At 49.4% G+C, this 27740-nt stretch overlaps 1 protein-coding gene across 5 annotated transcripts in view; it reads right to left on the bottom strand.

The window, feature by feature from the left end:
• The window catches only part of STARD3 (StAR related lipid transfer domain containing 3), a 36710-nt gene extending 10577 nt beyond the window's left edge, over positions 1–26133 (bottom strand). Inside the window, exons 1-7 of one of the 5 annotated variants that reach the window (XM_074940950.1) lie at positions 25994–26053; positions 21136–21209; positions 9936–10217; positions 1349–1426; positions 960–1037; positions 809–862; positions 590–707 (exon numbers count right to left, since the gene is read on the bottom strand). In XM_074940950.1, the coding sequence (XP_074797051.1) occupies positions 590–707; positions 809–862; positions 960–1037; positions 1349–1426; positions 9936–10151 (544 nt within the window). In that variant the 5' untranslated portion in view covers positions 10152–10217; positions 21136–21209; positions 25994–26053. Of the gene's footprint in view, positions 1–589; positions 708–808; positions 863–959; positions 1038–1348; positions 1427–5587; positions 6048–7871; positions 8379–9935; positions 10218–21135; positions 21210–25993 lie in introns of those variants that run through there. The other 4 variants (XM_074940949.1, XM_074940952.1, XM_074940951.1 and 1 more) reach the window with 4 other exon arrangements.
• Between the last annotated feature and the right edge of the window lie 1607 nt (positions 26134–27740).

Below are 27740 nucleotides of genomic sequence, written 5' to 3'. Positions count from 1 at the left end.
AAGTCTCACTAGACAAATTCTTCCTGGTTTAGACGCCGCCATTTCCCCCCCTACACTCTTCTGGTTGTGAAGACTAGAGCGAGAGGAGAAGCTCCTTTTGCAACCGCGGCCACGAGAACTGGAGAGCTACAGGTCAGAGTGGGACCTTGGGATGAGCACATGAGCTCCTATATAGCCCAGGTTGGAGAATTTCAGCCAGTCTCCCCTGTGTTGATCCCAACAACAAGGGTTTGGCTAAAGCATCTCTTCCAGAAGGGCACGCGGTCCCAACTCTTCTCTTGGGAGACTGCGCCAGTGGCTAATCACCCGCACTGTTAAACAGTGAGGTCTTATTTCTAATTTGAATTGGCCCGACTTTAAACTTCCAGCCACTGGTTCTCGTTCTACCTGTCTTCTTTACAGTAAGGGTCCTTTTAGTAGTTGGTATGGTCTCCCTTGACCATAATCAAGTCAGACGAGGCAACTGATCTCCACAACCTGCCTGGAGATCACTTCTAATCCTGGTTCCCACACACCACCTGGTGACAAGCTGCTGCCAAAGCCCCGGCCAGTTTGTTTGCTCCAGCTGTGAAAAGGGAAAGTGACTTACATCGTTCCTCTTCCGCCTCCTGAGATAAGACTTTAAAATCCAGGAACCAAGTTTCTAGCCAGGCAATAACGAAAGAGACGATGGGAAGTAAGTACCCAAAAGCCCCCTTGGCTAGCAGCTGGGGGAGAAAAAGAAAGCCACAGGGAGTTTACACAAGCGGGGAAGTCACACCATGAGACAAAACAAAATCTCCCATTAGAGCCCTTGAAAGCAACTGACCTCCGAGAGGATGACCTTTACGATGAGGAAGGCACTGGACACCAGTGTAGTGAACTGGAAAAGGGAAGATGGTTACACAAATCTACATGCCAGCTTCAGTTTAAAGAGAGAAAAAGTCCAATACATCAACAACAGGAAATGGATTCCTTACCGCGATGACCCACCAGTGGCGCAGTTTTAAGAGTGCATAGCCCAGAAGTAACACAAAAAACCGGAAAAAAGCCAAGACCTTTAAAAAACAAAAAAGAGGCACAGATAAGGAGAGAGTAATTATTATTTCCGTTACACTCACGCCGAACTGATCATGCAGGGTGCTGCACAGACAGAGCAAGCCACAGTAAGATCTTCAGGCATGGACTAGCTAAATAGTCAAGACAAGAGGTGGGAGGTGAATGGCCCAAGGTCCCTCATCAGGTCAGTGGCAGAGCTAGGCACAGAAATCAGGGCTTCTGAATTCCAGTCCAGTGCCCTATCCATTAAGCCACCTTGCCTCTATCTTAGAGAGAAATGTCTTTCCCTTTGGCTGTTTAGCATACTTACAAATATATCAAAGAATGAGGTTTTAAACTGGTACTCAATGATTTCGATTTCCAAGTTCTTCTGAATGCCATTGTTGGTCTGAGGGTTAGAGAGAACAGAAACAGAGAGATGTTGAGTGCAGAGATAAACTAAAGAGGATAAAAATCAGACAGTTCTGTTTAAACATTAGTTAGCTCAAGTTAGGTATCAGGGTTGTCTGCTGAATGCGTAAGTGGACTCATCAGCAAATGTTTAGCCATGAACATATGCAACACTTCACTTCACCTCCATTTCACTGTCTGTTTCACATGCAAGTAACACAGAGCAGGAGCAGCATGTAGATGCTTTAACAAAGTGCTTGGGTACTAGAAGGTATTGAAAAAACACCCACTGATTTAAACCCACTGATTTAAAAACAAAAATCTCAGTCACCGAAAACCAGCTTCCTTAAGAAAACTGCTTGTGTGTCTTCTTTCCACTTGATTCCTGATGCTAACCAAGGACCCCTTGCAATCCCACACTCACGGAATAAGCAGCCACTTTGACCTGCAGGATTTCAAACAAACATTTTCTTTTCGGATCCAGTTATTGGAAGCGTGCTCTGAATGGGATTGAAAAAAAAAAAAAAAAAACCAACTGATTTTCTTAAAGGACCATTGACGAAGAAAGAACTCGGAAGGTTGTGTGATTGATGATGCTTCCACAGGGTGTTGTCTACATAAATATTCCTTTTCTTTTACAAGTTATTCCATACAAGATCTCTTCAAGACTACTTCAGATCTGTTCTCAGATGATACCTATTAACAGGCATTCCAACGCTAACAGAAGTACACTAAGGTTAGGTCTACACTACGAAATTAGGTTGATTTTATAGAAGTCGATTTTTAGAAATCGATTTTCTACAGTCGATTGCGTATGTCCCCACTAAGCGCATTAAGTCGGCGGAGTTTGTCCTCAATACCGTGGCTAGCATCGACTTACAGAATGGTGCACTGTGGATAGCTATCCCATAGTTCCCGCAGTCTCTGCTGCCCATTGGAATTCTGGGTTAAGCTCCCAATGCCTGATGGGGCAAAAACATTGTCGCGGGTGGTTTTGGGTACATGTCGTCAGTCGCCCCTCCCTCCATGAAAGCAACGGCAGACAATCGTTTCGCACCTTTTTTCCTGGGTTACCCGTGCAGACGCCATACCCTGGCAAGCATGGAGCCTGCTCAGCTCACTGCTGCTGTTGCGAGCATTGTAAACCCCTCGCACATTATCCTGGAGAATGTGCAGAACCGGGCTAAGAGACGCCAGCACGAGGATGATTGTGATGAGGACATGGACACAGACGTTCCTGAAAGCACGGGCTGTGGCAATTGGGATACCATAGCGGCAGTGGGGCTGGTTGATACAGTGGAACACCGATTCTGGGCCTGGCAAACAAGCACAGACTGGTGGGACCGCATAGTGTTGCGGGTATGGGATGATTCATAGTGACTGCGAAACTTTCGCATGTGTAAGGCCACTTTCCTTGAACTTTGTGAGTTGCTTTCCCCTGCCCTGAAGCTCAGGAATACCAAGATGAGAGCTGCCCTGACAGTTGAGAAGCGAGTGGCAATGGCCCTGTGGAAGCTTGCAATGCCTGACTGCTACCAGTCAGTCGGGAATCAGTTTGGAGTGGGCAAGTCTACTGTGGGGACTGCTGTGATCCAAGTAGCCCACGCAATCACTGATGTTCTGCTATCAAGGGTAGTGACTCTGGGAAATGTGCAGGTCATACTGGATGGCTTTGCTGCAATGGGGTACCCTAACTGGGGTGGAGCGATAGATGGAACGCATATCCCTATCTTGGCACCGGACCACCTTGCCAACTAGTACGTAAACTGCAAGGGGTACTTCTCAATGGTGCTGCAAGCACTGGTGCATCACAAAGGACGTTTCACCAACATCAACGTGGGATGGCTGGGAAAGGTGCATGACGCTCGCATCTTTAGGAACTCCGGGCTCTTCAAACAGTTGCAAGAAGGGACTTACTTCCCAGACCAGAAAATTACCATTGGGGATGTTGAAATGCCAATAGTTATCCTTGGGGACCCAGCCTACCCCTTGCTCCTATGGTTCATGAAGCCGTACACAGGCAGCCTGGACAGTAGTAAGAAGCAGTTCAACTATAGGCCAAGCAAGTGCAGAATGGTGGTAGAATGAGCCTTTGGATGTTTAAAAGCTCGCTGGCGCTGTTTGCTGACTAGGTTAGACCTCAGCACAATCAACATTCCCATTGTTATTGCTGCTTGCTGTGTGCTCCATAATATCTGTGAGAGGAAGGGGAAGACATTTATGGTGGGGTGGGAGGTTGAGGCAAATCACCTGGTGGCTGATTTTGAGCAGCCAGACACCAGGGCGATTAGAAGAGCACAGCTAGGTGTGCTATGTATCAGAGAGGCTTTGAAAACCAGTTTCATGACTGGCCAGGCTATTGTGTGACAGTTGTGTGTGTTTCTCCTTGCTGCAAACCTGCCCCCTTTGTTGATTTTAATTCCCTGTAAGCCAGCCAACCACCCTCCCCCCTTCGATCACAGTTGGCAAAGGAAATAAAGTAACTATTGTTTTGAAACCATGCATTCTTTCTTTATTAATTAAAAAAAAGAAGTGAGATAATTGACAAGGTAGCCCGGGTGGAGTGGGGTGTGGGAGAAGGGAAGGACAAAGCCACATTGCTTATTGTAGCCACACTACAAATCAAAACTGTTTGAATGACAGCCTTCTGTTGCTTGGGCCATCCTCTGGAGTGGAGTGGCTGGGTGCCCGGAGCCTCCCCACCGCGTTCTTGGGCATCTGGGTGAGGAGGATATGGAACTTGGGGAGGAGGGCAGGAGGTTATACAATGGATGCAGCGGGGGTCTGTGCTCTTGTTGGCTTTCCTGCAGCTCCAACAGATGCTTCATCATGTCTGTTTGCTCCCACATTAGCCTCAGCATCGCCTCCTGCCTTTGCTCCTCACGCTCACTTAATGCTTTCCTGGCCTCTGCCACTGAATGCCTCCATGCATTAAGCTGTCCTATCAGTGCGGGAGGACGCATGAGCTCTGAAAACATGTCATCACATGTGCATTTTTTTTTGCCTTCTAATCTGCGATAACCTCAGGGACGGAGATGATATGGGGAGCATAGAAACATTTGCACCTGGGAAGGGGCGGGGATAAAAAGGGAGAGTAAAATTTAAGATGATACATTTCTGAGAACAAAAGGGAGACTCTTTCACAGTGAATCAAGCAATTCACAGCAGACAGCACATGTGCTTTAGGTAGAAGGTCGCATTTTGCCTTTTATATTGAGCGCCTGCTGATATGGTGTCACATCACAAATGGCTGGGCAACAGAATTCGGTTTCCAGGCAGCCATGGTAAGCCTTTTGGTACGCGGGGTTGGCTTCTTACACCTTCATAACATGTGGGAATGGTTTCAAACTGCAGAGCCATCCTTTCCCATAGCAAGCAATGCCGGTTCGGTTTCACATTTAAAAGGAAGGGCTGCAGTTTTCGGGTGGATGTGAAGCACACACCTCCCCACACCCCACCATGTGGCTATTCTCTGGGATGATACCTTCACCCCTCCCCCTGCCGCGTGGGAATTCTCTGGGACGATCCCTTTTAGCCAAGCGCAAACAACCCAGCATGAACAGGGTCCTTTGACTGTTCCCTTACGAAAATTCCCCCATTTCAGCCAGGTGACCATGAATGATATCACTCTCCTGAGGCTAACACAGGAAGATATAGACTGAATGTTGCTTGAATGTGACCAAAACCCAGGACCATTCGCTGCCATGCTTTGTGCTGCAATGATTCCAGACTACTTGCTACTGACTTGGTGTGGTAAAGTGTCCTACCATGGAGGACGAAATAAGGCAGCCCTCCCCAGAAACCTTCTGCTAAGGCTTTCAGAGTACCTCCAGGAGAGCTTCATGGAGATTGGGGGGAGGGAGAGCTTAGTGGTTTGAGCATTAGCCTGCTAAACTCAGGGTTGTGAGTTCAATCCTTGAGGGGGCCATTTAGGGCAAAAATTGGGGATTGGTCCTGCTTTGAGCAGGGGGTTGGATTAGATGACCTCCTGAGGTCCCTTCCAACCCTAATATTCTAGGATTCCGGCTCCATCCCCAGACACGTTAACAGACTTTTCCAGTAGCTGTACTGTCCGTGAATGCATCCCAATTCTTCAGGGCAAATCAAACAAACACTATTGCTTTTAAACCCTGTACTGTAGTTACAAATGTGCACTCACCAGAGCTACCTTCTCCGGCTTCAGGGTTGGGGATCCCGCCTTGGGAGGGTATTGGCTCCAGAGTGATGAAAAGGTCCTGGCTGCTGGGGAGAACGGATTCACCGCTTGCCTGCTGCACACTCTCCTCCTCCTCCTCTTCCTCATCCACAAAATCCTCCTCCCTGTTGCGTGAGACTTCCCCCTTGCAGGTGTCCACGGACAGTGGTGGGGTAGTGGTAGGGTCCCCCCTAGAATGCCATGCAGCTAATCATAGAAGCGGCATGTATGGGGCTCTGATCTGCAGCGACTGTTTGCCTCCTTTGTCTTTTGGCAGGCTTGCCTGAGCTCCTTAACTTTCATGCGGCACTGCTGTGTGTCCCTGTTGTAGCCTCTCTCCACCATGCCCTGTGCGATTTTGGTGTATATCTATATTAGCATTATTTCTTTTTGATCGGAGTTCGGCCTGCACAGATTCTTCTCCCTATAGAGCAATCAGATCCAGTGTCTCCCTTTCGGTCCATGCTGGAGCTCGTTTGCAATTCTGGGGGGACTGCATGGTCACCTGTGCTGCTGAGCTAGCCACGCTGACCAAACAGGAAATTAAATTCAAAAGTTCCCGGTGCATCGGCGTTCAAAGTGCCGTACAGAGCGGTTACACTGGAGCACTCTGGGATAGCTCCCAGAGGCCAATACTGATGAACTGCGTCTGCATTACCCCAAATTTGACACAGCAAGGTCAATTTTAGCGCTACTCCCCTCACCGGGAAGGAGTATAGAAGTCGATTTTAAGAGCCCTTTAGGTTGACGGAACGGGGCTGGTTGCGTAGATGCATTCATTTTAAAATCGACCTAACATGGCTAAATTCGACCTAACCCCGTAGCGTAGACCAGGGCTAAAAGAAGGAAGACGATGTTAGCACTGATCAGTCAACTCCCAGGTAAATGTGCTGTGGCTTGAGGCAGAGGGGAAAAAAGGAAGCCAATTCGTTCTGTACAGGAATGCTATTAAGGGTCTAGCATCTATTGTGTCAAAATAACTCTGCTTCAGAGCATAGTTAAGGGCCTGCCAGTGGGATTTTTGTACCACAAATCCTATTTTTAGAGGCTTGGAACTGTGGCTTATGAGGGACTGGATGGTTCAGGTAATTGGAACCAGCCTTTCACCTTCAGGCTATTGGGTAGAATACAGCCCAGCTGGACTGGAAGTTGTTACATTCTGACAGCTGTTTCATGGTCTATGAGAAACCAGTTGGTGGGTCTTCGTCCATAGCGGACAGCCATTCGCATCATAAAAGCCGCTGCTGTCACGTGTACCCTTTTGCTGGAGAGGCCAAGGACTGACTAGGCAGCCATCAAAAAGCGTTCCCTATAGATCAGGGCTGGGGCACATGGGAGGAGAGCAGTGGTTCTGCACTGCTGCTGTATCTGTTCTGTGGTGAGAGGAGTTCTGTCTCCCGGGCTGGCAATTCAGCAGGTTTCACAGAGCTACGGCTTAAAAATTCATACCAAGATTGAATTTGACAGGAGATCTCACCACAGGAGGGAAGGGACGAGGGCTTTGGGCTAAATTTCTTGGAAAAAAATGGCAAGTTTCAGAGTAGCAGCCGTGTTAGTCTGTATTTGCAAAAGAAAAGGAGCACTACAGCTTATGTGCAAATAAATGTGTTAGTCTCTAAGGTGCCACAAGCCCTCCTTTCATTTTTTTCCAAAAAAAGAAAGTTTAAACAAACACTGCTGCCCCAAACAAACAAAAAAGACTGTTTGGGGAGTTCCTTTCACTCAGAAATGGATGTGCTTGGACAATTCAAGTGTGCAGGTGACTGGTGCACTTAATGAGAATTGAATGAGTTGTCAATATTGCAACAAGCGAGTGAGAACCATTTGAGCGTTTTAGATGCATGAGTCACTGCACAAACCTGGTAATTTTCACAGCAGTGCAAGTGAGCCATCTTAACCTGTTCAAACATACAGCTCCTGGGCTCAAGGCCCATAGGTTATCATTTAGTCTCAGTTAAGGGCAACTCACAAGCTAACACAGCTGGGAGCAAAACTGGATCCTGAAAAATAATTTGGTAGCTTGGACACTAGCTTTATTTCCATGAGTCACGTTGCAAATCAAAATTCAAGAGACCCCTCCTTCCTCTCCCACCAGCCCTGGAGGAGGGTAATCCCACAGGGTCAAGGGAATTCACAAGAGGACAGGTCCCACAAGGGGTTTCTATAGTAACCCATTGGCCCTAGTGGAACACTGGCTGTTAATTTCCTTGCTCCTGTGGTTCCTAGACAGACCCTCAGTACTACTCACGTCATTTCTGGGGGGTGGTGTGAACTGAACTGCAGACTGAGACAAACTGTTAAGTGCAGACTCTGAACGAGGTAAACAGGACATGAAGATAATAGCTGATATGTCCTCGGGGATCCAGTCATAATAAATAAGGCCAGACCGGTGAGGGCTGCACGTAGAATTGGAGATGCATCTCTGATCATCTCCTTTCTGCTCCTACCATAACAGGACAGGACAGCAGCACATGCAGCTTCAAAGCCCAGTCGCAAATGTGTAAGCAAGAAGTCTCTCCCTGCAAAATGTGACATCCCCCTCACCCGGCAGCGGGCAGGGAACACCACAACACAAGAGACAGGCAGCGGCTCGCAAAAAGTTCATCAGTTCCCCTTTACTAAGGGGGACGCAGTGGAGGAGGTTGGTCAGAACAGACCCGATGCGCAGACTGAGCAATGCAGCTATCCACAGGATCTCAAACCAGGCTCTTTTCCAGCTGGGATGGTAGCACTATAGCTGTTGAGATGCTGCTTTTCTGACCACTTATTAATATCACAAGCAAGGTCACTGTGACATTCTGTACCTTGGGGGAGCACCCTGTAACCTCCATGTTCCTCATTTATATAGAATTGTGATCTTGCATATAAAGCAGGCCGTGTGAGGTACCGGGGGAAAGGTTCTGATCTGCTGAAATACATATATGGATAGAAAAATGACTCTCATTAGTGTCTATGAAGTTATGACAATTGTGTTGTATGGTTGTCACTAAAACACGCTGTAAGTTGGAGAAATCAGTAGGATATTAGCTCCCCAGAGGCAACAGCAAGGAAAGTAACCAACACCCCAGCAGGGTGTCAAACAACCCATCAACAGCCATTGTCCAGCAAGGGAGCTGCAATTCAATACCTGCAGGAGGCCACACCAGGGGAATTGCTCAACCTTGCCTAATGACAGGTTTCAGAGTAGCAGCCGTGTTAGTCTGTATTCGCAAAAAGAAAAGGAGGACTTGTGGCACCTTAGAGCCTAACCAATTTATTTGAGCATAAGCTTTCATGAGCTACAGAATGCATCCGATGAAGTGACCTGTAGCTCACGAAAGCTTATGCTCAAATAAATTGGTTAGTCTCTAAGGTGCCACAAGTACTCCTTTTCTTTCAACCTGGCCTGGAGACTCAGCAATGCCCCCCAGACATGCCTGGACTTGTGTGTTCCCCAAGCACATGGGACTGAGGGTATAAAACAGAGGCGAAGCAGGGGCCTGCTCTGTTTTCTCCTGCCCCCACCCATGCTGCAAGCAACAAGGACACTGAGAAGACTGGCCCAGATTTCAAGGGTGAAATCTGTGTACTATGAACTGCGATATCCAGTGGGGTGAGAAAAAACTGCTTAATCTAGATGTTGCCCAATCTAACAGGGTTAAGAGTTTAGACTGGGTGCTTATGTTTTATTTTCTTTTGGTAACTGACTCTGACTTTTTGCCTATCACTTAAAAAAATCAATTTTTTGTAGTCAATACATTTGTTGTACTGTTTATCTTTACCAGTGAGTTTGTATGAAGTGTGTGGCAAATCTGCTCAGGTTTTGCGAAGGCTGGTGTATATCCACTTTCCATCGATGAAGTGGTGAACCAATTTGGGGTGGGGGTGCTTGGCTGGGGCCTTTCCCTGTGTGATTCATGAGTGGCTCTGGGAGAATTCATTCAATCTAACTGGGTGTTGGGTCTCCACATGAGTGATCACAGCACCTGGAGGAGTTTGCTGCTGGTCACTAGCAAGGCGCTGAGAGACAGGCCAGGCTGGAGAGAGTTCAGGGGGCACAGCAGTCCCACAGTCCCAGGCTCCACCCCGGGGATCCTGTCACAGTCACCATGTGCCCAATGCCAAGCCCAGGAAAAGGATGAGGATCTCTCTTTGTAACAGCTTTATGGGCCAGATCCTCAACTGGTGTGAAGTGGTGCAGTGCCCTGGAAATCAGCTGAGGATCTGGCCCTAGGGTTTCAGAATGGGGCTGTTAAAATGGGCGGACGGCATCTCAAAATCAACAGGAGAGATTCATTCACTGCTCCCGCACCAGAAAGGGCCCAAGACTCACATTCAGCTCAATTATCCACAGTAGAGACACAAACAGCAGGTCAAAGGTGACAAAGAGGCAGAAAGTCCTCCTGACATCCGAGATGGCTTTCCTCTTCTCCGGGGAGAAGTAATAGCGTGGGGAGAAGCCCTGGCTCTGCGAGAGGGAGGTGCTCATGGACGCAATGGCTGGGAGGCTCCGCTCCAGGTCATGCTGCAAGTCTCTGGGCTTGCTCATCCTCAGCCGAAACAACTACATCCGCCAGCGATCGGGGCAGCATCCGTGAGCTCGTCACCATATCACCTGCAGGGAAGATGGAAGGGACCTTTAGACACTTAAAGGGATGCTTGGTTTGCTTTACTAGCTGAGCCAATTCTTATTGGCTGCCTTGCAGCCCCAAAGGATCCCAAGCTAGGAGACTGACCCCTCCAATATATTCATCCCATGGAGATGATCAAGGGCACAAATGGGAGCCAGCTGCCTCACTGCCTTCTTCACCTTTAAAAATCACCCCCACCCCCAATTCAACAGAATTAACTCCCCCTGCTATAAGCAATACCTGGTAGGAGAGGCCAACGTTTGCTCTTTGGTTTACGAGAGCTCTTGCGTCAGCAGCAGGAAGTGTTTGGGTTATTTTTCCTGCCCCGTTTCACACTTGTCCTCTGAGCCTGTCAACATGAGCAGGAACCTCTCTTGCCTCCCCCAGCTTTCTGCCACACCCCACATTCACACTCGTTTCAGGGGCGTGAGGATGTGCCACCAAAGGGTCTGGCTGAAAGAGAGTCCTGGTGGTCACGAAGCGCAATTTCACTCCAAACTAAATCTGTCCATGCTCTCCTGCTTCAGAGCACACTTTGCCAGCACAGAAAGCTGGCCTGCTTGCTTCTTTGACCGCAGAATCTTAGCCTGTGCCACCGATGCTATCGGGATGGCATGGCCTTGGGGAAAGGGGCACATGAGATGTTTTTGCAGAGGCAGAGATATGGACAAAGGGTCCTTTAATATAGAATCCCAGGAATAATCCCAAGGCACCCAGCTGTGGTGGAACAAGTCAGTCTAGTGGGGATGGATGGTCCCCAAGGGCTAAACGTTCCACATGGCTCTTGGGTATTGTTACTTTGTGCCATTAGCTGCCCATCCCATGGACGGAAGCGCGGCCCGTGTTTAAGTCACGTAGCTGCGCCGCTCCCTGAATCAGACCCACTGACTACACAGACCCTTTTTTCAAAACCCCTGTTAGAACGGCAGAGTGAGGTGGATTTTATTCTGCCCACTGTATCCACAGCCCTGACAGCCAAGCTCCGACGCAGCATCTTTATTGCTGCACGTAGACTACAGGAGGCAGAGAGAACAGCTGCATTGTCACACCAGAGGAAGTTGGCCGTGCTGGGCATTTAGGATAGACCTGCGAGCGGAGCAAGATCGATCAGGAAGGCGTTAGGTGGCGCTACAACACCTGGTTTAAAGACTTGCGACCTGTTGCACTGGAATAGGTTTCCCCTTGCCTGTAGTCAACAGGAAAATGCCATGCTGCAGTCACGTAAAGTACTGTGTTTAACCCTGGCAGGTACTGTGATGCTGCCGTCTAAAAACCAGTGAGGTGTCATCATTCGTGAATGCTCGATATGACTGGTCAGCGAGATAGTTACTGTAGTACGAGGGTGGGTTTTTAAATCTCCTGTGTGACTGTAATGATCCAGCTTGATAGGGAGCTGTGGGAAAAGCAAACAGAAAGCACTGCACTAGATCTAGATAAGAACATCCCAGCGTGCAGACACAAGACAAAGCTGTTTGAAGCTGTTAGCTTCAAAGAGCCGGTCTCCAAGGAAGCTGCAAGTCTGGTTTTGCCCAAGCTAGGAGCCTGGAGAGCAAGAGAAAAGAGTTTTAAAGTCCTTTTTAGGGGGAGTCACTTGTCAACAGCTGTGTATGGAGACAGGCTGCCAGAGAGAGTACGCAGAGGGACTCTGAAGCAGCTGGGCCCTCCCACATCCAGGGAATAGCCAGCCTCGGGGTAGACTTAGACACGATGTTTTCTCTCGAATGCTTTTGTTCTAAATTACTTTTTGCCAAGAGAAGGCTTTCTGGTCACTGCATTAACCACAGTCATTGCTCGCAGAGGGAAAAGACCGCAGGGCCCGAGCCTAAGGTCATTATGTCAGCGTCCACACTACAGCCTTGCTCCCGCTGATGTAAGTGCCCTGCTGCACCGACAGAATAACTCCACTTCCATGAGATACGTAAGGCTTCTGTCGGTGTAGTTATGGCAACGCCGTGTCCCTGTAGACACTGGGGGTTACTTATATCAGCTGTTGGCTGTCATTCTTGTCAATTTCATGGCTCCCAGCCAGAGCCTGGCTCCCCGCTCCCAGCCGGGCTACGCCCACCCGGCTCCCTGCTTCCCACTGGGAGCCCGGCGGCAGGATGGGCAGCCAGGCTCCTGGCAGTGCGGAGGTGGGGAGCTGGGGGGGCAGCCGGGCTCCTGGCAGTGAGGAGTTTCTAGGGTAGACATGCCCTAAGTGTGATATTCTGAGGCCATCATAGTTAGTACCATGGGCCTGCAATCCAGAGTCTGGTCAGAATGGGAGAATCATGTGATACCACCCTGAGCCAGGTGATGGCTCAAGGCCTGCGAGCAGGTGCACTTGATGAGACGAGGACAGTTCAGAGGTGCAGTTTGCCCAGTAACTGTGACAGGTACCTAGGATAAAAGATATTCCTTAACCCGGTTCGAATGTGTTTTTTCCTGTCCATATATGCAAGAAGCCACCGTGTTCTAACCCTGATGGTGCTCCACCATGTTCCCCAGCTGTGTGGATCATTGTAGGATAGGAAGGACCAGAGAGGGAATAAACATGGAGCCCTACAAGTCATTTTTACAGTCACTTTCTGACAATGGCAGCACTTTAGAAGAGAGACGTCACTTTGTATAAACAGTAACAACAAGGCCTTCCACCGCTACGAGTGGTGGGGAAGAGTCTCCAACTGAAAAAAGTTAAGACATCTGTGAGTGGTAAATAATATATTGACACGTACACAGTGCCCCGTTCTCTACGGTAGAGTGTCATTGTGTTCTCAGCTTGAACAACACTTTGCACTTACAGTCCTCTGCAACTTCCAAGTATTTTACAATCATCCATCAATTCTTCACAGCTGCCGTCCCCCAGCCAGATACATAAACAGCGGTACCCCCTTTTTTACACCTAGGGATACGGGGTGGGAAGTAACTTGCCCAAGAAAACACGCAACCAGGACTAAGAGTTCAGAAATTCCTGGTTCCCACACCATGCTCTGTCTAAAATAGCGCACCGCCTTCCTAGATAAAACCAAAATATACCTCTTTACTTAGTGGATTTTTTTTTTTTTTTTGAAGACTTGATCTGCTGCGAGACCAACACGCTGATTAAGAACACATGAAAGAAAACGAGGGATAGTCCACTTGCCCTTCGATATGCAAAGAGCAAGTTGAATTTTGCATTAAACCCAACTAGAAACAGATCTGACGGAAAGAGGACTTTTCATTTCCAAGCAATTCTAAAAGATATGAATTCCAAAGCTCAGGGACAAGCACAGGTTAAGGTACTGTAGAATTCTGATAAGCAAGTGATCTTAGAATCTCATTATAAGGTCTGATGTGATGCATTTCTTTTCTGGGTTCTCCCAACACAGGCCTGTTCCATTAGACAGGGATGGAGTTTGGAGAGGGAACAGTAGCATGCCAGGGGGGTTTTTTAGCTTAAAAACAACAACAACAAAAAATCCCCCCAAAAAACCCACACAAGCTCTCTTCTGTGTGAAAGATTAATTATTGAGCACCCTAGTGCTCTATTACATATTTATATATTCTCTGAAGTCTCTCTTTTTGTAGCAGGATGTCCGCTCAATCCAGGAGAGAGAGAGACTTGGTTTTATGGTGCTGCTCAAGGGGTGATGCTCAAATTCCAAACACAACAGGGTTTGAGAAAGAGCAGCAGGGAGAACAGAAACAGCACTCGCTGTCTTGAGAAATTCCGTGGGTGATAAGACAAGACTCAGAAAAGGCACCAGGAAGCTAGAATGTCCTATGGACACTCTTCTGATTCAAAAAGCAGCGGTAACATTATTAACATCTTTAAGGAGGAGAGTTGGGGGTTTTTTCTTACTCCTCAAGAGTTTGTGTTTCAAGCACGGGCCATACACTGGGACAATTCACTAACCAACTTTGTCCTTTCTGATGAGGAAGTGTTTCTAATGATTCGAGCAGGAATTTGGGAGACAGGAGGCCCCTGCATCAAACAAAGTACTTGTCTTAATTTTCAAGGTCTTTAATGACCTATCCCATCATCTTTCATTCACTGATCGAGATATTGACACCTACCTCCGATTGGCCAACAGCAGCCTCTATAGCCCACTTGTTAGATTTTCAAACAAGTGCCTTCTTGCTTTCCCCAATGCTGCCCCTCACTTTAAGCATCCACAAAGCTACTTCCCTATCCTCCTGCAAATCCCTACATAAACTCTCCTTTGCTGCGATGCCTACAAAAAAACTTGACAACCGTTGGTCACTGATGAGCTGAGACCACCGCCTGTCCTTCCAATCAGTATTGTCTTATTGTCTCCTTGTGCTCCCACTTCTGTCTGCATCCACCTGTTTCTCATCTCATACTTAAATTGTAAGCTCCTTGGGACAGAGACCATCTCTTTCTTCTGTGTTTGAACAGTGCTTAGCACAACGGGGTTCCGGACCACGACTGGGGCTCCTCGGTGCTACTACATACCGATAATAAAAACCCAGCTTTGCCACAGACTGTGTGGCCCTGGGTGAGTCACTTAGGGAAGCTGAGATATCGTTTATCTGTACAAGGGGCATAATACCTACCTCACATAGCTGTGTTGCAAGAATTACTTGGGGTTTGTATGGTGCTATTAAGTGCCAAGTATCATCTAGAGATGCCAAGAACTCAAATATAGTAGTTACATTGTAAGTGAAAGGGGACGTGTCTCACCCTAGCCAATAGCAGATCAATATCCGCATCACAAAGACACCTCAGGATTTAGTGAGACTGGCAGTGGCTGTGTGTCTGTTTGAGAGGTCCAAGCCTGGAAAAGCAGATGGCACTGCAGGTCAGGGTTGAGAGACACTGGCAAAGCGGCTTGCATAGCACCTGTCCACACTATTCTGGGATCTCGCCAGCACTGCCCTTTAGGCAGCAGTGAGTGGGCCCAAGAATCTGAACTTGTCAACAGATTTTTCAAGTATTAGATAAACGTGAAGAGAACACCAAATGCAAATAACACACTGCCTTTCACACAGATCAGTCCTATGAGGCCTGACGTGCTAACACACACAGATGTTATGACCCAAAAGAGACACCTGTGTCAAAACACTGCAGGGATTTGCATTCAAGTGTGGTTATGTCATATCCTATGTACTGCACACAGAGACACTTAGGGCCTACCATGTCAACATCCACTTGGACTGCCTTGTTCTGCTGATTTAAGTAATAAGTTTCCCGTTAGCACATGTTTGCATGTTAATTACATGTCTTGCAGTAAGACGACTCAGTCTAGTAAGAGTTTCTCTTTGCCTCCCACTCCCTAGACTTCCTATTATGGATGTGTGTTCTCAGCTCATAAAATGGCTTTAACAACTAATTCTCAAGTCACCTCCTTTGATAGTTGCAGATTTTACACCAAATACTGTATCAGAAGACAAACTGCCTCAAGAGACTATTAGACTTGGATCCTTTCAAAGGGATGAACTACAGAGGATTTACTAGAAGTTAAAAAAAAGTCCTGGATTCCCTAGAGAATAGACATGTTTTCAAATGTAACCACCACTGTACACTCCCTAATAAAGGGGAGAAATCCACATTGCAGATTTCTCTGTTTCTTTGCCAGAGTGACATAACATCTACAGCTCAGATCGATCTCTCTCTCTCTCTCTCTCTCTCTCAGGATCGTAGAGACATAATTTTGTTAACACACAGCAATTACATTTTTGATCATAGCAATAATTAGCACTTACACACCACTTTACAAATGTTAATTAATGTTCAACACCCCAGAAGGCAGGTACAGATTATCTACTGAATACACTTTCCCCTAGTGCTGGAATCTTATAAAATTTGGGGCATGATTTTGAAAGCAAACTTTTGCAGCTTCTCTTTAAAGTCTTTCAAGACAAATTAGCATCTGTACCAATGTTACTGAAGGTTACTGCCTGGGTCATATTATGTATTTGTTTCTGGTAGCTCCCACAAAGTGCTAGGACCTGTCCCAAAGAGCTAACATTGTAAAGTGAGGGAACAAAGACAAGGATGGAGGGAGGGAGGAGAAAAGTGAATAGCAAAGTAGCAAGGTAGTAATCTGGTTCTTGACTCCATTCTGATAATGAAAAGTTTTACTTTTAACACAAGCTTTGGGCGGGGGCTTATCTATAGAAACAGCCTCTCAAAATCCTCTACAAACTCTATTAAAGCTTATGCTCAAATAAATTGGTTAGTCTCTAAGGTGCCACAAGTACTCCTTTTCTTTTTGCGAATACAGACTAACAGGGCTGTTACTCTGAAACAGCTGGATAACTTGAAGAGGTGGGCTTGTGAACGAGCTGAAGAAAGGTGCTCCACGCCTGGGGGGAAACAGTTGCTGAGATGTTTGTAGAAGTGCTAGACAGAAGAAATCCTTCCCCCTGCCTCCCCATAGCCTTTGCAAAGAGCATCCCTGTTAGAAGTGTGAGCGGGATCAGTGCTGGGCAGAAGTATATTGGCGCCCCACACAATGTTATTTTGGTGCCCTCTCCCCATCACCTCTGCTTCCCTTAGGAATCCAAGCACATCTTTTCCATGGGGCACCTCCAATCCTTGCCCAAAAGGTGCTCTCCCACAGCATAGCTGATTGCCTGCTGCAAAGACAGCTTCTTTCCATAGCAAAATCCTTCCTATATAGTGGTGCCCTAGGCAGGTGCCATCCAGTCTATGCCTAAATCCTCCCCCACAGCTGGCAGCCTGACCTCAGAATTTCACTTTGCAAGCAGGAGGAGGAAGGGCTGTGAAGGGGAAGCAGTGATCCTACTTCATGCCACAATGCTGCTGAAGGGCCAGTGCACTATTATCAGCCCCTCAGACCCCTTGATCCTGGTTCATCTCATGAAAGCCCTGCCTGGGAGGGACAAACGGGCGAGGCGGCCACATACCAGCAGTGCAGGTTGGAGGGGTGAGTCTGTGCTGTGTTTAACCCTGGGTGGTTTTCTGTACCCCACACGAGTGCCCTTCCCCGAAGGGCAGATGCCCACAAACTGCCACTACCCCCCACCCCACGAGAAGGAACAAGGAAGAGCTCTTACGGCTTCCTTTCAGCACCCAAAGCTTGGTATTGCAGCCATGGGCGCTGAGCCAGGGACATGTACCTTCTTTGGGAGTCAGAGGAGACTCCTTAGTCCCCCCCGAGCAGGGATGGTTACTCAGTGAGGCGAGGACCCTGCCTCCCCACTTCATGGGAGGGCAGGCTGCTGCTGCACAACTCCAACCCCGTTATGTCCCAACAGAACCAGACTGTGTATTTGTACAACGCTCAACTCTTATTACCTGCTCTCATTCCCCCCCAGAACAGGGTGAAGCCTCCTCATGGAGTAGGCCTGACACTAATCAAAGGTGGATTTGTCTGATGGGCTTCATTTTCCCCTTCCCAGTTAAGATTTTTGCTCAGACCTGGGTGTAGACAGGCCCCTGGTTTCTCCAACCCCACCCCCTCCATCAGCAGTCACAATCCCAGAGATCAGACAAATTGCAGTCAGAGTTATAGCGATGACACACGCCTTATCACATGGCTCAGTTTCCACTGGTGACTCTCCTTCCCCTACCTAGTGAGACTTTCCATCACTGAACTAGATGCTCCCAGGAGACCCTGGGCATTACAGTCATGTGACTTAACAGTAATCAAGTATTTGGTGTTACAAGAAGAGGTTAATCAAAACCCAAGGCCGTGCGCATCCTCCCCCACAAGCAGAACAGTGAACTTTAAGCCACTTTATCTCTGGATTCAGAGTAGCAGCCGTGTTAGTCTGTATCTGCAGAAAGAACAGGAGTACTTGTGGCACCTTAGAGACTAACAAATTTATTTAAGCATAAGCTTTCGTGGGCTACATCGGACGAAGTGGGCTGTAGCCCACAAAAGCTTAGGCTCAACTAAATTTGTTAATCGCTAAGGTGCCACAAGTACTCCTGTTCCTTTTATCTCTGGAGCTTCTTTCAGTAGCCACCAGACACCACCTAGGGCAGCAGGAAGACCAGACAAGGGATTCTCAACTCGAGAATTCACTCTTGGTCAGAGGGCTGTTTTAAAACAATGCACTTGCGGTTACTCGCACGCGGAGACTCAACAGGACAGGCTGGCCTCTTCTCCTTCCTTCATACCCTGACTTCCTCCGGCTACAGATCAAAACTGACAATGCATCAGCAGTCTTCCTAATAGTCCTGGGTCAGCAGCTGGCCAAGGGTACGTTAGGGAACTGAACCCAAACTGCAGAGTTCAATTTGGATCCAAACACGGACACCTGAGCAGGGGTTTCGATCCCGCGTTCTGATTCAGGACCATGTGGCACACGGATACTCAGACCTCAGGGTGTCAGGAGCCAAATTAGTGATTAACATTACCCAAAAGAGCCACAGCAGCGTGAATTCATTATTTACTGTTTATATATATTGCATATTTTCCTCACAGCAAAATGACTGATCAAGTATTATTTTATCAACTACAATTGGTTAATAGCATAGTAAAAGCATCCTGATTGGTTGTTAATTCAATCACACAGGGTTTTAATATGTGCTGCAAAAAGGAGACACGGTAAAGAGCCACTTGCGGCTCGCAAGTATCACTGATCTAGCAGAATGATGGGGTAAGCCCCCCAGAGAACTGTTTTCTGGCATTTAGTCTCACTGCCCACAAGAGCCTTGTGTTCTCTGATCCATACAGCCTACTGATCCTGAAGGGCTGAACATGCCCTAGGGCAGCTCACTCCCTCTCCTTTCCTAGGGGCAGAACAATTTGTACACAGCATGCTGTGTGACTCACTATCCCTGCCAGCTCTTAGGGCACCCCCCTCGTGCCTCAAGAGTACCACCCCTATTTACTGCATTCTGGCTATGTTACTGTTGTGTGTGCCCGACGGCAACTGTCTGTGCAGAGTGGCTGGCTTTAAAAGGGCTGTGCTAACCGCAGAGAGCCACTGTAAAGGCGGATGGCACCTCTCAACCATGTTCTGCAATTAGGGGATCAAAAGAGCCCCCCCAAAGCCTTCTGGCTTACCTCATTTTTCCAACATCCCTTGAAACCTATAGAAAAATCAAGATCACACTATGCAGCCATATCTAGGTTCCTTCTTTATTCAAAATGACAGAACCCTGTCTGCATCCAATTTGCAGTCTCCGCCGTTCAAGCGAACGCCCCCCCAGTGCAGCCGCCTCATTAGCCCTTCACACTATCAAAACAATTTTCAGAACACTTCAGTGGCAACTTAATTGTTCGAGCCTCTGCTTCACACCAACTCCATCGTGCTCTCTGATCATAGCAACTTTGAGTCCAGGGGTTTGCGCTTCTTCCCTTCCCTCCTCCCATGCTCCCCTGGAGTTTACTGTCTGACACCGACCACTTCCCTCCCATCCCTGCGCCTGCAAGTCAGCAGGAAAAACACCCTGCCTAAATATTCAGGAAGGCTGATTTCCATGCCACTGCAGATCAGCTGCGAAACTCCAACGTGCAGACTGGCAACTCAAGGTCTCACAACAGTGGGATGAAATCTCAAGGTCTGATGTAATTAATCACTGTTTTTATTAACAATCACCAGCAGCTGCCAGCTTGAGTTTAGAGACCGACCTTAATGAGGAGACTCTCAGGGCCTCATGTAAAAATTAGAATTAAAACATGCAACAGATCGAGTTTGTCTGGAAGTAGGTTTAGGAAACATAAGACTTGCTATTAGGCCATTACTCCATTAAGTTTCTGGCCTCCGGCAGTGACCAACATCAGATGCTTTTAAAGGAAATAAAATTCACCTCATATCCACAAACTACTCCTAGCATTAAGGGGCTCATGGGTGGAGAACGGTTATGACCCCTCAGGCCCCACCTTAGCACTTTAGAGGTTACTATGCAGTCATGGATAAAATCCAGTTTGCCACGAGCTTCCTGGAACTGTGACTGCCACAGGCTGATTACATTCCATGCGAAGTAGCATTTCCTTTTATTTCATCTAAGCTTAATCTGCCATTCATTTTACCAAGAGACCACTTATTCACTCAAGGGCTTGGGTTCAGTTTGTATGCTGCTCAGAACAGGGAACTGTGGCTGTATTTGTCTATGAAGTTTCATGCACTCAGGGCTTGGCTACACTTACCTTTCGTAGCGCTCTAACTTGTTGGCTCAGGGGTGTGAAAAATCACCCCCCTGAGCGCAGCAAATCAGAGCGCTTTAAAGCGCTAGTGTAAACAGGCTCCGCGCCCTGGGATCCCCTCATGGAGGTGGATTACCAGGAGCGCTGCGCGCGACCACACTCGCACTTCCAAGTGCAGCGTTCCTGTGACAGTGCTTTGAGGTTTCCAGGGTAGCCATGCCCTTAGTAGCAGTGCATTAATAATAAAACACACAGTGTGAAGAGACTGATCAGATTGCACTGTACTTTTAATGGAGATTTATTTAAAGTTGCAAAATCTCCTCTTACTTGCGTCCTTTATGGTGGTGTGATCGCCTTTGGCGAGGTGCTCAGATCCGGTGGTGATCCATGTGACACAAACGCTTAGAAAGATTCAGATTTATAAACACATGAGGAACTTTAGATGAACTTTGTATTGTTCAGTGTAGACCGTAATCAGCGTTACCGTAGGGTGGGGAGAGTTGCAACAGTCATCGCAAAGTCAGGTCACTTTGTTTGCTCATGAAGCGGCTGCCAGGGCCAACGCACACCTTTGAATCTTTGCTTTCGAGCAGCACAACAAGCAGCACGCCGCATTCTGCGCGCTTTCAGATCAATGCAGCGCTCCAACACAGACAGCAGCATTTTCCTCACACCATAAAGTTTTACAGCACTCAAGTTTGGACAATACTCGTAGCAGCACCAGGCGAAAAATCAAAAGCAGACATATCCAACACTTCTGCTGCGCAGAGATCCCAGGGCTGAAGTAGAAGGGGTGAAGTATATCAGCAGAGGTTGGGCATGGGGGGAAAGCAGTATTAGAAAGCAGGGACACTACCTGTCAGGTTGGATGGGCAGACCCCTGAAAGTCCGGCCCTCTAGCCTTGTCCGTAGCTTGCAAAGTGAGGGCAGCTACAATGCAAGAACAGGAGAGTGGAGAATCATAAAGGCTCTGAGATGATAACATGTTTTCCAACATGATGTGTAAACTAACAAGATTTTAAACATGACTTAGTAGCTAATGGAGACAGGACAAGTTAGGGTTAATCACAGCTAACACGTATTTTAAACAAGAATGTTTGCCCTCATTAAGGACAAAATTGCACTGATTAACAGGATAAACATTTCCTAACATGAGTCATTCTCCTGGTGTAAACACAGTCAGACCCCTGTGAAATGCCCTCCTACCCCCAGAAAACAGAAACAATAGTAGTATTTAGACTTCAACAAAAAAAAAAAAATAGCACCAAGAAAAAACAAAGACTTAATTCTGACAAGCTGCCCAGCAAAGGCAGTGTTTGGATCACTCTCATTTGCCTGCATAGTTCAGGGTCTCAATATGTTTTGCAACACAAGCCTCTAAAAATAGAATATTCAACTACTACATAAGCACCACCCTTTCATGTTACAGGTTCTTGATGAGTGACCACCACACAGAGGTCTCGACACTGCAAGTCACAGCAAGCTCTAGGGATATTCTTGGCTTATTCCCTCTGGTAAGTGTTGTTAAACAGATAGAGGGGGGTCTGCAAGTCAGGAACTGAGTTCTGGTCCCAGCTCTATCTATGATTTGGCGTGACTTTAAGCAAATCACTTTATCTCTGTATGCATTAGTTTCCCCATCTGTAGGCAGGAGATGATACCACTTCCCAGCAAGGGGAGAGAGGCTTAACTAGTTAATATTTATAATAGCACCTTGAGGTCTTTGGATGGAAGCACAAGGTGGCATTAGTAAATATTGCTACAGCTTTTAGCAATCTGTTGGTCTCTGAACGCTTCTAATAAATGTTTACTGTCTACAGAGCTTTCTCTTCTCCTCCCTGCTAGGTCGACTCTCCTGTTTATTACCACTATTGCCAAAAAAACAGATCAGATAGTTTTAAGCCACTTAAATGTAATGGCGCCCTTGGCGAATTAGTGCATAAAGCAGCTTTGGAAGGATTTGATTTAAATCAGAAAATCATTGGTAATTGTCAGTTTCTCCCTCCACTCAAACATCAAATTCCATTGTCAATCAAGATTTACAGGAAGAATGCTAAACCAGAACACTGCTACTCTTCTAGACAACTGGTGTCCCTTATTTGCTCTCAGTTTTATCTATTAATCAATGATTAATGCGAAATATGATCAAGGGTGACTTTACTCACTGGATCTACCTACCTTTAGCACAGGGGTGGGCAAACTATGGCCCGTGGGCCACATCCGGCCCATCAGACCATTTAATCCGGCCCTCAGCTCCAGCCAGGGAGCAGGGTCTGGGGATTGCACTGATCCCACGCTCCCGCTGAGGAGCGGGGTCTTGGGCTTGCCCCGCTTCACACAGCTCCCAGGAAGCAGCCGGCATGACCCCCCTCTGGCTCCTACACAGTACGCACAAGCGCAGCCAGGCGGCTCTGCACGCTGCCCCGTCTGCAGGTGCCACCTCCGCAGCTCCCATTGGCAGCGGTTCCCAGCCAATGGGAGCTCCAGGGGTGGCACCTGCGGACACGGCAGCGCACAGAGCTGCCTGGCCGTGCCTCACAGTCGGAGGGGGGACATGCTTCCAGGAGCTGCTTGTGGTAAGTGCCGCCTGGAGCCTGCACCCCTGAGCCTCCCCCACACCCCAATCCTCTGCCACAGCCCTGATCCCCCTCCCGCCTTCCAAACCCCTCGATCCCAGCCCAGAGCCCCCTCTTGTACCTCAAGCCCCTCATCCCCAGCCCTCATACACCGCCAATACCCCAACAGCCTGCCCCAGCCCTGCTCCCCCTCCTGCCCTCCAAACCCCTCTGTCTCAGCCTGGAGCCCCCTCCTGTACCCCAAACCCCTCATCCCCAGCCCCACCCCAGAGCCCTCACCCCCCACTGCACCCCAACCCGGAGCCCCCTCCCACACCCTGAACTTCTCATTTCTGGCCCCATCCCAGAGCCCACACTCCCAGCCAGAGCCCTTACCCCCTCCTGCATCCCAACCCCCAATTTCGTGAGCATTCATGGCCGGACATACAATTTCCACACCCCGATGTGGCCCTCAGGCCAAAAAGTTTGCCCACCCCAGCTCTAGCATGTTGCAACCCTTTCCCTAGGCCCTTCACTTCATCTGCTTTGTTTAGCCAGACTGTAAGCACTTTGGGGCAGGGACTTTACTTACTCTTAACTATATTAATATTATTTCTTCTTTGTAATCCTGTAGCATCTAGAGGACTCAACCAATTTAGAAGGATGATCTAAGGGATAAGAGACTGGATTTGGACTCCGGAGATCTGTGTTCAAATCCCTGTTTAGCGCCAGACTGTGTGTGTAATCTTGGGCAAGTCAATGAACCTTTCCTGTGGGAATATTATTTCCCTCCCTCCCAGCGGTGTTGCAAAGATAAAATACATTAATAATTGTGATGCACTTGGATACCATGGAATGAGGGCCATGTAAGTATCTAAATGGATTGGAGCCCTATTATGCTAGGCAAACAGAATAAGAAACAGCTCCTGTTTTAACAGCTTAACAATTTAAATTATACAACACTCTGCACAATGTGACTCCAATCCTGACCATGGCCTCAAGCTCTACCGCAATACCAATAATTAGAGTCATAAGTATTGAGGGTTTTTTTTTAATTTCTTACTAGTGCAAAAATGTAAAAGGGTCAAATCTGGCTCAGATTTTAAATTCCATACATTTTAAAAAATTCCAAAAGCAACCTAATACATTCTCCTGAATGGCTGAAGCCAAACTTTGTAGAACGGAAAAAATTAGAAATGGAAGTGACTCAAGACTGACTGGAAAGAGTGAAAATTTTCATAATCAGTCTGCTTAAGTGTTTATTTGCAGAGCTGTGAGAAACAGTTCTAAAAACTAAAAGAAAAAAAGAAAAAACGTGAAAAGTACATTAAGTGTTCAGTTTTTTAAATCTAAAATTATTAGAAACTTGGGAATTTTTAACACTCCCAAGAATCAGTATAATGATAAAGTTTTGAAATAAACACTTGCAAACACTCAGGTTATTAATAGGAGAAAAATCCAGAATCTGAGCCGACAGATAAGCCATCACACTCTGATACCTCGTACCAAGGGACCAGTGTTTCTCAAACACTTTTCGGGACCACCAGGACAGAGAGAATATGAAGCTGGTGTATGGGCAGTGGCCAATGAGAGGAATCTCTCTTATATGGATGGAGCTGTCCTGCAGATGAGTGGGAGAAGTGATAACTTCTTCCCCTGTAGACCTCAAAGCAATTTACAAATGGAAGCTAGTATCATTATTACTTAAACACACACACACACTGAAGTACAGAGAGAGGATGGGACTTGCTTAGTCACACAGCCACTCAGTAGCAGTCAGGAGTCCTGACCCCCAGGCTTGAACACTGATTTGTGGGGATCAGTGCTCTCTTATTTCTCCCCTCCAAACCAGCTGCCTTTACATGGGGATAACAGGCACATCATGCACAATGAGGACAACACACCAATGACCGCCAAAGCCTCGCCACAGGGCCATACAAAGGTGTCAGCTGGGCCCCTCGGACAACGGCGCTGAACAGAAAGAGCTGACCCCCAGGGATCCCCCTGAGGTGGGAGGCTCCATGAGGGTCAGACTGAGCCTCCCCCAGCTCCCCAGGCCTGGCACAGATCCCTGCCTGTAACCCCGCCGCCCGGATCAGAGCAGGGGACACAACCCAGGAGGGACAGACTCAGGCTGGGGGAGAGGCTGAGCCCTGACCCCCCATGACGAGGGGGACGGACAGACAGACACTAAAGGGGGGTGGGGGGGGTAAAGGCACAGACACAGGGGTACGAGGACAGACAGACACACCAAGCTGGGGCGGGGGAGGGGAATAAGGGGCCCTGGGAGGGACACAGAGAGAGGAGAGGGCCCCTGGGACAGACAGATGGACTCTATAAGGGAGGGTCAGACGGACGCGGGGGGGGGGGGGGGAGGGTTCCGGACAGAAGGACCGACGTGGGGGGGGGGTCCGGACAGAAGGACGGACGGACGGACGCACGCACGCGGGGGGGGGTCAGACAGACAGACGGACGCGGGGGGGGGTCGGAAGGACAGACAGACGGACGGACGCGGGGGGGCGGTCGGACGGACAGACGGATGCACGCGGGGGGGGGTCGGACGGACAGACGGATGCACGCGGGGGGGGGGTCGGACGGACGGACAGACGGATGCACGCGGGGGGGGGGGCCGGACGGACAGACAGACAGACGGACGCGGGGGGGGGGGGCCGGACGGACAGACAGACAGACAGACGGACGCGGGGGGGGGGGCCGGACGGACAGACAGACGGACGCGGGGGGAGGGGCCGGACGGACAGACAGACGGACGGACGCTGGGGGAGGGGCCGGACGGACAGACAGACGGACGCGGGGGGGGGGGGGTCGGACGGACAGACAGACGGACGCGGGGCGCGGGGCCGGACGGACAGACAGACGGACAGACGCGGGGGGGGGGGTCGGACGGACAGACGGACGGACGGACGGACGCGGGGGGGGGGGTCGGACGGACAGACAGACGGACAGACGGACGCGGGGGGGGGTCGGACGGACAGACAGACGGACAGACGGACGCGGGGGGGGGGGGTCGGACGGACAGACGGACGCGGGGGGAGGGGCCGGACGGACAGACAGACGGACGGACGCGGGGGGGGGGTCGGACGCCAGGCCCCGGGGTCTCAGGGCGGGCGGACCCCGGGGACGGGGCGGCCCCGTCGGTACCTGCTCATGGCCCCAACCGCCGCCCGCGGCTCTGTCCCGGCGCCGGTGACAGCTTCAGGCCGGAAGCAAATCCCGGCTCGGGGCAGGCCGCTTCCGGGCCCCGCGCCACCCACAGGGCGCTTTCACCAGGCGTCGGCGTGACCCCTGACCCCGGAAGAGATCGGGACTTTCCCTCCCTCCCTGCGTGGGGGGAGAAACCATCCGGGACGGGGGCGGACATCGGGGAGAAACCATCGCGGGGAGAGGGGGACTGAAGCTGGGCTGCTGGGCATTGTACAGCCAGGGCGGGGGAGCCCCTGACTGTGGGGGCAGGACACCCCTTCATGGGGGGGAGCCCCTGGTTGTGGGGGGAGCCCCTGGTTGTGGGGGCAGGACACCCCTTCATGGGGGGGGGAGCCCCTGATTGTGGGGGCAGGACACCCCTTCATGGGGAGGGGGAGCCCCTGATTGTGGGGGGAGACCCTGTTTGTGGGGGCAGGACACCCCTTCATGGGGAGGGGGAGCCCCTGATTGTGGGGGGAGCCCCTGATTGTGGGGGCAGGACACCCCTTCTTGGGGAGGGGGAGCACCTGATTGTGGGGGAAGGACACCCCTTCATGGGGGGAGCCCCATTTGTGGGGGGGAGGACCCCTATGTGGGGACAGATGGCACCCCCCCCCACTGCCCCTTCGCTAGGAAGGGTCTCATGTAAGGGGCTCCCTGTGGGGATGGGCGCGGTGCAGGCAGACGCTGGCATAGGGCAGGATCTCTCCAGGCTAAGGAATCTGCGGAGGTGCCAGCATCCTGGTTCCTGCTTGGCTCAAGGAGATAGGAGCCCTCGGACACCTCCCGTCCCCCCAATAATATAACGTGAGGGTGAGCTGGTGCCTGCTCTCCGTGCTGCGGATGGCCCCCCTTCTCCTGATCAGGGCTGTCGGCTGGATTGTCAACGTTCTCAGCTGACTGGGACGAGCTGTGATCTGAGCACGGGACCAGGAGCTTGTCCTGAGGTCCAAGAAGCAGGGCGGGCAGAGGCCTGGGAGAATGGACAACTGTCTGTCTAGAAATGGTCCAAGGCTTTCATCAGCCTCCATTCTCCCTTCGGAGCCTCAGCAGTTCGCCTCAAACTCATCAGGCCCATCTTGCTTACACTGGAGCAAATCATGAGTAGCTACTGAAGTTAGTGGACTTGCTTTGCTGCAAAGCAAGCATCACTGAGAGGAGAATCAGGCCCTTCAAGCTGTGGGGTGAGCACAGGCGCTTGGAAAGAGATGGATTGCATATCACCTGACTTTCAGCTCATTTGCTGGTAGGTATTGTTAGTGAGGCAGCAAACCCTGGAGAGCTTGTGGGGGAAACCCACGGAGGTCAGTGGAGTCTGTGCGGGTCTCTGGCTAGAGGAACAAGACTGGGAGTCAGGAAATCTGTATTCAGCATGACCTTGGAGAAATCACTTCCCCTCTCTGCCCCAAATCCATGTTCCTTAAGTGGCAGTACAATATGGTAGCCAGCCCCCTCTGAGCCAGAATTTCCTACCTGGGTAGTCCACTGCATTCCTCATGGGATCAGCCCAGAACAAGCCCTTACAAGTCTGCCACCTTCCTGCGGGAAGGGATCAGGGAAAGAAACAGGCCTGTGTTGACTGGAGAATGCAGATTGACTTTGTTAATAACATGAAACTGGCCCTTGTCCGCAGTGGGACGGGTGCCAGGACCTTGCATCTTGGCAGCTTATTTATTTCCTTGTGAAAAGTCAATTGGTGGAATGA

The sequence above is a fragment of the Natator depressus genome, chromosome 27, assembly GCF_965152275.1.
Source record: "Natator depressus isolate rNatDep1 chromosome 27, rNatDep2.hap1, whole genome shotgun sequence".
Lineage (NCBI taxonomy): Eukaryota > Metazoa > Chordata > Testudines > Cheloniidae > Natator > Natator depressus.
This window is presented reverse-complemented; position numbering and strand designations above follow the sequence as displayed.